The 13,052-nt window shown below is 43.9% G+C and overlaps 1 protein-coding gene across 4 annotated transcripts in view; it reads right to left on the reverse strand.

Annotated features, from left to right (window-relative positions):
- Window positions 1-2,632: 2,632 nt before the first annotated feature.
- The window catches only part of ACSL3 (acyl-CoA synthetase long chain family member 3), a 57,157-nt gene continuing 46,737 nt past the window's right edge, over window positions 2,633-13,052 (reverse strand). For all 4 annotated transcript variants that reach the window (XM_036022794.1, XM_036022796.1, XM_028510326.2 and 1 more), the window contains 6 exons: window positions 12,660-12,832; window positions 10,939-11,013; window positions 9,725-9,916; window positions 8,696-8,810; window positions 7,203-7,360; window positions 2,633-3,374 (listed from right to left, as the gene is read on the reverse strand). In XM_036022794.1, the coding sequence (XP_035878687.1) occupies window positions 3,217-3,374; window positions 7,203-7,360; window positions 8,696-8,810; window positions 9,725-9,916; window positions 10,939-11,013; window positions 12,660-12,832 (871 nt within the window). In that variant the 3' untranslated portion in view covers window positions 2,633-3,216. The remainder of the gene's footprint in view (window positions 3,375-7,202; window positions 7,361-8,695; window positions 8,811-9,724; window positions 9,917-10,938; window positions 11,014-12,659; window positions 12,833-13,052) is intronic.

The raw sequence follows: 13,052 nt of genomic DNA on the forward strand, positions 1-13,052 counted from the left end.
AAAAAAAAAACCCACGCTGAAGCTGCTAGATCTTAAAACTGTTGTTCCGGTTGGTTTGAGACATCACACAGAACTCTTTCTCCCACAAATGATTAAAGGTTGGCACAAAATATGCCACATTAAGAAGAAGGCTGAGAAATGAAGAGTAAGAATTTCTGGAAAACAAAAATGCCCCTTCAACTGGATGGCTAGGCCAAGGAAGAAAATTCCCCCAAACTCCCTTTTTCAACAAGGATTTCGGGAATGTCAACTGACAGTTGAATTTTTTGGGGGGGGACTGGGGGTGGTGGAGGGAGCTTTTCCCTTTTTAGGACAAAATATGAGTTTTAATATCAGAATTGTTTTTACGTATCTTTATTTTTCAAACTTCATTCAAATTACAAACAGTCCACACCATGTAGCTTCCACACTTCCCCAGGCGGAAAACAGCGATCTCCAAGAAAACATTGAAAAGGAACTCACGGTGAATCACCACTACATAACAGTGTGTCCCCCATTTCAGTGGCCCGGTGGGACAGCTGAAAAGTGGATCCCCCTTTGACACATTACAGATGTACAGCATTTCTTTACAAAACAACCCACACATCAGGGTTCCCTTGAAGCTTTCAAGTCGCATCACAGGGACTCACTGTAGTTTGAAAACTACAAAATCTTGTGAATTTCAGCCCCAAGGTTATATGCCAAGTTCATGTTTTTAAACACTTTGCAAAAGTTGCAAACTTTAGAGAAATTGTGGATATCAAACCCACCCCTTAAAAACAAGGCAGTACTTAGAAAGTTTAGTTCTGTTACCGGCAAAAACTTTTTTTGTCTAGCGGGGCGGGGGGGGGGGGGGGGGGGGGGGAGTGGAGCCATGGGAAAGGGAGAGGAGGGTGGCCTCCAGGCTGTGCCTGAACGGCGGAGCTCACCGGCACAGGAAAGGTCAAAGAACTCCTCCCTCAGCGCGTTTCCAGGCAGTTCTCAAGAGCCATCCTCCCAGGACCCACAATCCGTGTACCGATGTGCATTACACATGGCCATTTACTCCAAGTCCTGATTTTCCTCCAGTACCTGCTAGTTAAAGCAGTATTTCTTATAATAGAATTACAGTTGTTGGGTGTGGTTTTTTTTTTTTCCATTAACCAACTTTTTCTCTTTGGAAGGGTAATATTAAAAGATACTGTTTTTTAAGTCACTGTAGGGGGTTTGGTTTAGAAAGTAATTTGTTTGAAAAGGGATTCTACTTAATTTCATATTCTGCCGCGACACCTAACCCCTGGCATCTGATGTTTTAGGACTGAAAGGAATTATAAAACAACGATTAAAATGGAATTAGATACAAATTAAATCAGCCTTATGAGATGTTTCTGGAAAGAAACAACTTTTATTCTGATTCAGTGATGTCACCGGCCTCTCTCCTTTGAAGAAATGAACTTACTTTTTCTTAGTACAACTTTTAAAACATCGTTTGAGAGCCAACAATTACTCTGAAGATAAAGCATCACAAACACCACCCACCCTGTTTTAATTTTCGGATCACAACATCCTGATAGAGTTCCCATTTCATTTCTTTCATATTTTTAATTCTCGGCAGTTTTCCCAAACTTTATGATAAACTATGAAGAGAAAAGCATTCGAAACATAATACAAATATAAAAGAATACAAGTCAAGTTCAAAACCAAACAAAACACCATGTGCAATGTCTCTAAAGATGACATTCGTGACATGACCAGAAACCACCCCTGGGCCCTCGACACCCCCACCACCCACACACACCCATGTTCACGTTTTGTTTCAGCTTGGTTTTCACCTTTTGTTGCCTAAAGAAAGTGAGAATCGAGAAAATAACCAACAGGACATAAAAACACAGTACCTATGTTTTCTTAAAGTCTTGATTTGAACACATCTTCATTGGTACAGTATCACTCTTAATGCTCAAACAGTAGACAAGAAACACACGTGAGAAGACTTTGTGTATCATACAAGCAATGCTTTTAGAATCACAAATAAGTTGCACGCGGACATGAAAATCCACAAATTAAAACTTATCTCATTAAATAGAGTTCTCGTGGAAATCAGTAAGAATACTAGTATCTGAAGCATTCCAAGTTGTTTCGTTTTCTAGTGTAGAAATCTTAGGATAGAAAGGGTAAGCTGCTTTTCCAATAAGCTACAAATAGACACACACACACACACACACACACACGCGAGTGCGAACCATCAGGAAAAAATCCTAACTTGGAAGAGAAATGGGTTAAACATGTAGATGAAAAGTAGGAGAGCAGGATAGAATACATCTCCATAATGAATGTGTCATAAATACAGACAACTCAATGTACATATGATCAATGAAATAAAGACTAACTTTCTACCCTTTGTTTTTTAAGTTCTACCCCATCTAACTTTTAGAACTGCTTTCTACTCTAAAAGTGGGTATGTTTTCCTGGTTCCAGCAGCTAACTATGAGACTGACTGTCTCGGTGATGCGCTAGCAGAGGCTAGTTGCCCACTGGCGCTACCTCTGCTGTGTTTTCTCCTTTCCTGCCAACTCACAGCCCTCCACTGCGCCTTTGTTCCATGCAGCACCAACCACACTCCGTTTTCACATCATAAAAATAAGTGTATAAAAGAAGACGCTGTCAGGCATATATATTCACAAAGTCTCGATTTCTTAAAACGTAAGTATGGGTGTATTTTATTTCTCTCAAATGCATACAGGACAATAATTACACAGAAACAAAGCTTTTGTTCAACAATGACTTGATTCATAAGCATTTAAAATTTACATAATTTCACATCATACATAACCTTACATTTTTAAATACTGTGAGTAAAAAAGCCCCCCAAATAACCAATTCTTATATTTCCTATTTATCCCTCTATACATCCAAACTTTAAAAAGTTACAAACTGAACATTATACAGAACATACAAATCATGTTTAAAAACTTGAGGTTTTAAAATCACTGCTCCCCAGTGCGGTTCGGGAGAGGAGTCCTCATGCTGACGGCGCAGTCCAGGTGGCCGTGACTGCGGGGGAGAGGAGAGAAGAGACAGACGCAATTGCTGTCGTAGCATTTTACTCGTCCTGTCCGTCAGAAGTGGTGACGCCATGAGAAACACCAGTCTGGGTTTCATATGAGGAATGGAGTTCGCCTCACGGTCTGAGACATGCATTTCAAGTATTTTCCTATTTGATCCGAGCTCCCTGCGGCACACTGGTGCTGAAGGGAGCCACTATTTTCTTCCGTACATTCGCTCAATGTCCGCCTGGTAATGTGTTTTCAGCTCTTTGCGCTTCAGCTTGAAGGCATCTGTGACCAGACCAGTCTCCGGGGTCCACGGTTCAGGGCTCAGGCGAATTTTCACCGGAATTTCAAACTTTTCCAGGCTTGCTGAGATGGTGTGGGAAAAAACAGAAATGCAAAGTCATGAACAATGTACGAGTGAAGTTCTTAGTAAACAGTCTTTGAATACCCACCAAAATGCACAGCCCACTGCCCAAGATTCTTACTTCCAAGCAACCTATCCCTCGGGAATGCTATATGAGTTAAATATATATGAATAAGAACAGCAAGAAACTTTAAATTCATGTCCATCGGTAGAAGGAGTTAGCTAAATTATGCTATGGGCATAAAACAGAATGCAATTCAGTCATCAAGAGTGAGTTACATCTACATGGTATAGATATGTGGAGTTTTTGCAACATATTGCTAGGTTAAAAAAACGCAAGTTTTTTTAAATGTTCAACTTAGATGCAGCTAGATGCGGAGGACAAGGGTGCACAGCAAACTACAAACTGTATAAAGCGCTGGGGGCTGGATGCAGGATGAAGACGACAGGAATGGTCACTCTTTACTTCACACCTACTTGTTTTGTCTAAATTCACTACAAAGGCATAACTGTGCCCGAAACTGAGACATGTCAAGTTTAAAGAGAATCCCGTCGCTGAACCAGAACACAGGGCAGGACGCTCGCCCGCTGCGGCGTGCCCGACGCGGACACGGGAAGAACCTCACCAGCAGAGGGAAGGACGGGGAACAGGGAGGCCGGGCTCTGCAGAAACACCGTTCCCTGGCGAGCCCGGCCGGCTGTCACAGCTCTCGCTCAACAAGCACTGAATGAAACACACCGTGTGAAGCGCTGGACTGAACGGTCTTTAAAAATACAAAAACGGATAGTTTCTCCTCTCGAGTGGCACACAACCTAACAAGGGGAAACAGGCAAATACCTAGCCATAATAAGGTGCATGTGTACGATGTGCTAATGAGAGACATTCAAGTGTCTTAGAGACAAGTGATTTATTAATACATTAAAACATAAGCAGAGACAACAAGCAAGGTTTTATTCAGAAACAGAGAATGCCAGGAGTGGCGTCCAGGAGGAAACCACCACGAGCCAAGTGGCAAAGCTGGGACCCCAGGACTTATGGGGCGAGGGGTCTGACACCCCTGAGATGTGGGGGAGACGGAGAAGCCAGGGTGGGGAGACCAGGTAAGTTTTAGGTTTCAAACTGCTTGGCGCCGCCCTCTATGGCCTTACTCAGTGACACGATCCAAACCAGTGTTTTAGAAAAACAAACACAGGAACGAGGACTGTAATAACTATTTCTTCCTCATTTTGCTCTCTTACCCCGTTATCATAATACACACTAATGAGTTTCCTCTGCATCACGGCATCACGCGATGCGGAAAGGGGGAGCACAAGCCCCTTCGCCGCCGCAGGCAGGGCCGCGGTGTCACGTCAGCAGGAGTCTGGCTTGACCACCGCCCTCACTTGGAAACCAGCTGCGGCTCCAGGAGGTGGACAAGGATGCCCAGGTGATAAGGGGTGGACTGTGCTGGTCAGGTTTACGTGTTACCTGGGCTGGGCTAGAGTTCCCAGTTATCCAATTAAACACCAATGTAGGTGTAGCTCAGAAGGTGTTTTGTAGATGTAATTAAGTCTGTAATCAGTTTATTTTTACATGAAGAAAATTATTCTAGATCATCTTCGTGGATCTGATTCCATCAGTTAAAGCTCTTAGCAGAGCTGAGGCACAGCCCCACCCCCACCCCGGCCCGAAACAGTGCCACCACGGACAGTGACAGGAGCTTCATTCAGCTCATGCCGGAGAGGCCCGGTCCGCCCCCCAGCAGCCCGCCCCACGGACCCCCAGCCCCAAGAATCAATCACACCAGCTCCACGCAGTAGGTTTCTTCATTCATCTACAGAACCTACTGGTTCTTCCTGTAGACCCTGACTGATGGAGGTTCGGGGGAAGAATGAGCTTGAAAACCTTCTTCCCATCACATAGACAAATGAACTCCAAATGGATCAAAGACCTAAGTGTAACAATGAAAACTAGAAATCACAGGGGTGACAGCTTTGTGACTTGGGTTAGGCAACAGTTTCTCAGGTGTGATACCAAAAGCATGAGCAACAAAAGAAAAATATTTTAAATAATTGTATCTTATCAAAATTAAAACTGTTGTGCCTTAAAGTAAAAAAAGTAAAAACTAGAATAGGAGAAAATATTTACAAATCATGGATCTGATTTTGGACTCGTATCTAGAATATATATGAACTCATGAAACTCAGTAACAAAAAGACAACCTCGTTTTTAAAAAATGAGCAAAGCATCTGAATAGACGTTTCTCCAGAGCAGCTATACAGTGGGCAGTGAGCACATGAAGAGGTGCTCAGTACCATCAGGCACCAGAAAGTCACAAATCGACACCACAACGAGGTGCCCTTCACACCCGCCAGGATGGCTAGAGGCAGAGGACGGACAATGACAGAAGTCGGCAAGCATGCAGGAAAACTGAAGCCTCACACAACACTGGCGGGAATGTAAAACAGCTCGACCGTTTCAGAAAATAATCTGGAACAAAATATTCTGGAAAATAGTCTGGTGGTTCCTCAAAAGGCCCAATATAAAGTTAATAACACAGGCTGAGCAATTCCACTCCTAGGTATTTATCCAGGAGAAATAAATATAGCCACACAAAAAGTTGTATATGAATGTTCATAGCAGTGTTCATCACTCAGTAACAGCCCCAAGTGAAACACCCCAAATGTCTATGGAAGGGTGAATGGATACACAAAATGTCATATACATATCCACACGGTGAAACACCATTTGGCAATGAAAGGGAAGGAAGTGCTAACACATGGATGAACACTATGCTAGTGAAGGAAACACGTCACAGAAATCGTGTATGGCACGAGTCTACTTACACAAAATCGCCCCAATAGGCAAATCCATAGGGACAAAGCAGATTAGGGGCTGCCAAGGGCCAGGGGCTCTGAGGTACACTGGGGAGTAAGGGCGAAGGGACACGGGATTTCTTTGGGGGTGATAACAATGTGAGAAAACTGACTGTGGTGAGTGACAATTGCACAGTTCCATGAATGCATGACGAACTGCTTAAATAGTACACACTGAGTGAGTTGGTTGGTATATGAATACATCTCAATAAAGCTGTTAATTTATAAATAAAATAATAAGCAGAAAAGAATATAAATCTAAAATTATGCTTGATTGTCCTTTCAAGTATTCTCTTACTTAGAAATTTTGTTGGTTTCTAATGAATATCTATTAACTGAATTTAGCACTGGTCCAAAGTCTTAAGATCCTTAAACTGCTAGAAATGATGCGCAAGCTGGCACACCAACAGATATTACTGTTGAAATGAAGGGTCAGAACAATGATGCCATCGGGTTACGTGCAATTTCATTCCTCACACACTTGAATAACATACCCGAGAACAAAAGGTCGTACCTGTATTGTCCTTAACGCTGGTGACTCAGAAGGTTTTTACTACACCAACACGTTAATGTCGTCTCCTTGCCCCCCTCCCCAACCCCCAGAGCCGGCACAGGGCACGTCAGCACAACCAGCCCCCAGGCCACCAGCAGTGCGGAGAGTGCAGGCAGGAGCCACGGCCGACGTGAGGGCTGGGGCGGCCGGCCCGCCGAGCAGGGTCCCGGAAACAGCGGAGAAACAGAGGGAAGGGCCAGCCCAGAAGGCGGCAGCCGCAGAGGTGAGAGCCTCCGCGACCCGCGTGTCCCGTGGCAGGGCTCCACGGGGGACTGGAATGTTCTTCCACTAATGGCAGGGAAACACGACTGCTGTCTCCGAGGGAAACCATGTAACCTAAGCCCTGTGACACGGCAGGACAAACCCATTTCCGCACCCTCCTCCCACCTCGGTTCCCAGAGTCAGCGCGGGCGCCGCTCACCTGACACGGCAGCCTCAGACAGCACTTTGAGCACCTCGTTTTCCATCTCACAGCTGTTGCACAGCTCCTCCCACGTGCCCCGGAGTCCTTTCTTTCGAGCCAGTTCTGTCAGCTCCTTTTGGTTTGGCACGACAAACCCAATGACGTAAGAATGGTAGCTGAAAGGGACAGAGGGCAACTCAGGGACGGGAGCGAAAGGCACGCCGGCGAGCTGCAGTTCTCGTCGCACCGACACCTCAGCAGCCAGCCCCGCGCGGCTTTACGGAGAACGCGGGAGGCGGGCTGGGCGCTGGCCCACCGCGGCCCGGCCGCGCCGCTGCTGGCTCACAGCACATCCCGACGCTCCGGCAGAGTCCCCTGCTAAATAAACCTGCATCTGACATCCCACGATCAATTTCAAATATACATAGGAATAGTGTCATGCACACATTTTTAAAAAGAAATCACAAACATTAGAAAACTCATCTTTAAAAAAATCAGTAATTCATTTCAATAGGTTAAACAGAAATAAAAGCTAATATAAAAAGTCGTATCTAAAGAAATCTGGCAGCAAACCAAAGCAACGGGACCATACTGGTTTTCCTCTTTTGTCCCCATGAGAATCGGTGTCCGAGGAGGAGCTGGGCTGCCGCTGCAGGCAGGAGCCTCCAGACGCAGCGGCGGCAGGAAGGGAAGGGCTGCCTGGTTAACATCACAGTTTGTAAAATATCCAGAGCTGTGGCATCGCTAACAAAAACGTCATTAAAGGGCCGAATCATTTACACACATAAATGTAATCAATCCGTAACTGGGGCTGCACCTCAAAGTGTTTCTAAGTCGGTTCTTCTGAAAGCAGGGCCTACTTTTCCCGAGTAATTACCACGTCAACCGCTGCAGTGAGGCCGCTGGACTGGCCACGACACATCTGACCAGCAACCCCGGAGGACAGCTCCATCCCACGCAGGACTGCTGGGAAAAGGTATCAGAGCGCCCATCTAAAATTCTAACTCACTTCCCAAGAATGCATTTCTGGGATTTTAACTTTCAACTCCCCTTCCCAGCTGCCTCTAAGTCATCACGGGCTGAACAGCTTGAGAAAGAAGCCCTTGGCCCCGGCCAGGGTCCCAGGCAGGCTCCCTGTGAGAGCAGGGACCCTCCCCCAACCCAACTTCTTCCTTGACTCGAGCTTCCTGGGACGGGTTCTGGGGAGCCTCTCTGGGCAGACAGAGGGCAGGCAGCCAAGGCTACCAAGGCAGCAGGAAGGAGGGCTTTCCTGTCTTCACCTCCCCGCTGCAGAGGGCACTGCGGTGAGACAGAAAGCAGAAAGCCCACACAGGAAGTTGGGGGGCGGGCGGAGAAGCATGACAAGGGAAGAATCAGTTCATGGCTGTAATGAGACAACAGGTAAGAAGGAACGGTTCTTGGTACAATGTCCCAAAGAAGACCCATATAGGAAGGAAACGCTATTAATAGCACACTAAATGGTTTAAGTTGCATGAATTCCACTTTCTTACCTGTTTGCATATGCACAAATGTTGTCTATTAATGGAAGATTCTTCAAAGCTGCCTCTACTTTCCCAAGAGACACATATTCTCCTGCCTGAAGCTTTACAAGGTCCTTTTTACGGTCTGTGCAAGACAAAGGCCGGGAGGGGACGACATTAGAGGACGACGTTAATAACACCTTTGATACAGAGAAATATTGGCCATTCTCTAAGCAATCTGCAGTCAACTGAGATCACTGTAATAGTGATGCTAAAATTACAAGTGCATAATACAATTAAACCCTAATTTTGATAGTATTAAATATATTCTTTTTTTTTAATTAGCTTCTGATTAAGGGACACCCCCCCCAGCAGAGCTTTAGTTATGTTCTTCTCAACAGGTATGTTCCTGGTACACGTTATGCAGGAAGATAAAGAATACACTCAGTGCCACCAGCGAGATTACATTCCACCCGGAGAGATGCATGATGCGAAACCGCCCAGCTTCAATACACTAGGGTAGTGCTAAGTGTTAAGACTCTCAACCTGCTGTTTTGGAAAGAATTCCTACAAGCGAGGCCGGAGCCGAGTCTTGGGGGAAGACTGAGCAATGGTCAAGTGCACCAAGGCTGGCAGAGAGCAGAGCCGCAGACACAGGCCAGCTCGAACTAGCAAACCACGGCAGCACAGAAGAGAGCAATGACCAGAAGGAAGGATGAAGGTGAATCAGGTTTTATTCTCTTTTTATTTTTGTATTCTTTTAAGAATAAAATCTTTAAAAAAAAAAAAAAGAATATGACTCTCTGAGGCTTAGCCAGGAGTAAGTGCAAACGCCACTGCCGTTGAACAGAGTTCGAGGCCTCATAAATCTGCTGTGCCCACAACTCTGCACTGTCCCACTGTAAACTTTTATATTCCGGGGTGACTCAACGGACCACAACGGCATCACACGAAGAGAGATTCGGACGTTACTAAACAGCCTCTCTAAACACGCATCTCCCCTTCTACGAAACGATGTCAGGAACACCCACGTTCAAAAGAAAACATCAGCCGGCTCACCGATAATCTTTAAACACCCGTCGGGGTCAAACTCCCCAATGTCTCCAGTACAGAGCCACCTCTGCCCGTTTTTGTCTTCGAAGAAGTCAGCTTTCGTTTTTGCTTCGTTTTTGTAGTACCCCATGGTCACGTTCTGGCCACCAATAAGGATTTCACCCCTGGGATGCGGTTTATCCGTATTAAAGTACCCACCTAATAAAAAGAGTAACTTAGAGTTAATCCAGCAATTTTATCCCCAAATGCATCATGTGAAAATCTGAAACTGTTCGTTTCTAAACAGGGACACCTAATTCCAATCTGATTCTAGTTTCCCAAAGGAAGTAAGGCAGATGCTACAAATTAACAAAACTCATCAACATAAAACTAGGTACAAAACTTCAGTTACTTAACCATGGAATTTATGCTTTTAAACTACCATTTAAAAAATAAATTCCACTCAAAAACCCAACATCTATCATATAAAATAATTACACACTTCACAAGTAAACTCCTTTAAGATTTCTGTAGAGATTCTTAAATATTATACTAATAGAACTAATAAAAGCATTAAATCGTCTATTTAGTAAATGAACAAAGTCTAAAAAATCAGATTATTGTATATTTAAAAGATTTATTCTTAACAGATTTCAGAATAGTCCAAGTTTAAATGTATTAAACATTTTCACTAATTCTGCCAATAGCTGAAAAACTGTATCTGAGCCTTAGAATCTTTCCTATGCATGAAAGGAAAGAGCATCAAACAAATCACTGATAACATATACATGTTAACAGGACAAAATAAAATTTAAGAATAATCAGCATTTAAGTGGCATATAACAACAGGTTTTTATGAAATTACAGTAAAAATTTCCTTCTGTTAATTCTTGGTTAAAGCCCTCAGGAAAAAGACAAAACTAAAAATCTTTGGTTTCATAGAATAAATTTTACAAATTTGCTTCTGCAAAATAAAAGTTATAATTCCTAACTAATTTACTTACTTGTACTTTTTTTAGTAAAATAATAAACAAAATAAAAACAATTGTAATTCTTCACAATCATCTTTGAAACAAGCAACGTAAATGCATTCATGTGGCTCTAGATAAGATATATGTATCGTAAGGGACCAGAAGGAGAAGTTGTATTTTACATTCTAAAACAAAGAAGAAGATGAAGCACAGCGCTAACTTTGTAACTTAATACCAGACACATTACGGCTGTGGCTGGAACGCCGTTACCTTCCTCCCAGTTCTTTAATTTGATTTCGCAGCAGACCAGCGGTGCGCCCACTCTGCCGGTGTTGTAGTCCCACACTACGGTACAGAAGACAAGTCTCTGGTTACAGCAGGTAATAAACTGCTTCCTTTTTCTAAATTACCAAAAACAGTAATTTATCCTAAATCTTAGACATCCCCAGAGAATCCCTAAAAGCAGAAGTCACAAACTGGTGAACCACGGGCTGTGTGGCCCACCTGAGTTTTTGTTTTGTTTTGTTTTTAATCTGAATTGATTACAGACACTGAAAACAGCAAGCCATTTTACACACAAGGTGGAATCCCCAGGAACTTCCTTCCCAGATCAGCAGCACCTGGAGTCCTCATTAGACGGACAGGCCTGCCGCTCCAGCTCCCCAGGTTCCGCGCCCATCGCATTTCCTTACATCAGGGCCTGCTCCTCTCAGTTAAGTAGCGGCCTGGCCCATGAGTTTCTTGCCCCCGTCTTACAAAATGATGGGGCAGAATGTTTTGCACCTAATTCCACTATCAGACGCGAAACTTTGCAGTAGAAATAGGCTTTCTAACTTCCTCCCACATGTCACTATTTCCACGTGAGACCCAGGAAGCTCCCTCACACATCAGTCATCTATCACACCCTATTTACATTCCTAACTCGAGGGCTCAAAGACCAGGCTGGAGATGAAGATGGCTAACGTCCAAGAACCTGGGAGAAGAACCCAGCGTTATAAATTACTACTGCATTGTTCCTCCTTCAAAGGCCGTTGACGTATCCGAAACACAACGCCACTATTTAACACTGCAGAGAGTTCTATCTAGTTACAACAAACTGTAACTGATTAATCACACTTTCGAAGCAAATCTTAAATACAGAAGAAATTAAGATCCTCAGGAAAAAAGGAACCATATATGCATGTACTTAAAGACTACTTATTTCCTACAAAACAAAACTTAGAAGTAGCTTCCAAAAATATATAAAATACAGAGAACACAACTGAAAACAGGAAAATACAGGAGTAACGCCTCAGAACATACACAGAGGTAAACAGTACACAGAGGCACTCAAGGCAAGTAAGAAAAAACCAGCCATGAAGGGGTTTATTATCTGTCGGTATCTAGAAAACACAGAGTAGAAACACAGCTTTCCCTAGGGCTAGAAAGCAGAGTAACTGTCCCACTGAAGAGGCACACAAGTGCTGTCTGATTCATCTGGAACCTCCCGGGGAGCAGATCACACCCCCGACCACGTCATCATGCAGGCTCTGAAACGGTGCTGCCCAGAGCCCCCCCCCTCTACTTTCTCTCTCCACACTTCCACAAACCACCCCTCCCCCAAGACGCATTTCTGAATGCGAGATGTAATACACAAACTAAAGACATTAATTTTCTACCTAAACAGAACTTAATAACTGATGTAACAAATGTATACAATACAGCCACCACTTTTTACTAAAATTTCTTTTCCAGAATGCTAATTAGTTTTTAATATTACCTAATTTAATACGAAACACTCCTCTAGATGAATTACTATTAGACATACTTAATTACTTAATACATTCTAAAACCTTATGTAAGTAACCACAGAACATGGAATTTACCATTACTGTGCCGGACAAGTATCTCAACCCCCGTCCCCCTGTATATTTGTAGAAAACCACCCATACCAAAAAGTGCAAAAAGGTGACCCAGCCGCGGCTGGGCACTCCGCTCTGGGCGACACCAACCTTCCGTGATTGTCCCAGCGCCAGCAGATTCCGTGAGCCCGTAGCCCTGACCCACGGAACAGCAGAAACAGATATTCATGAAGCGCTGCGTGGCTGCGGAAAGCGGAGCACCTCCACACAGCAGGAGCCGAATATTCCCACCTAGCAAGCTTCGAACTTTCCGGAAAATAAACCTAAAACAAAAAAATAAATAATCAGAGAATCACAGGGTTGTAAAGCTGAATGGGATTTCCCAAATCATTTGATCTCCTAGTTCTGGTATTTAGTGACTTATCCAAGGCCACACACGCACCCAATTCAAGAGATTCTCTTGACCCGCTACTTAAGCCTTAATTTTTAAAAGTTCAACCAAGTAAAGAATATATGATCTTTTCGTAAAAAGTTTTCAGCTGC

This window comes from Phyllostomus discolor, chromosome 4 (genome assembly GCF_004126475.2).
Source record: "Phyllostomus discolor isolate MPI-MPIP mPhyDis1 chromosome 4, mPhyDis1.pri.v3, whole genome shotgun sequence".
Lineage (NCBI taxonomy): Eukaryota > Metazoa > Chordata > Mammalia > Chiroptera > Phyllostomidae > Phyllostomus > Phyllostomus discolor.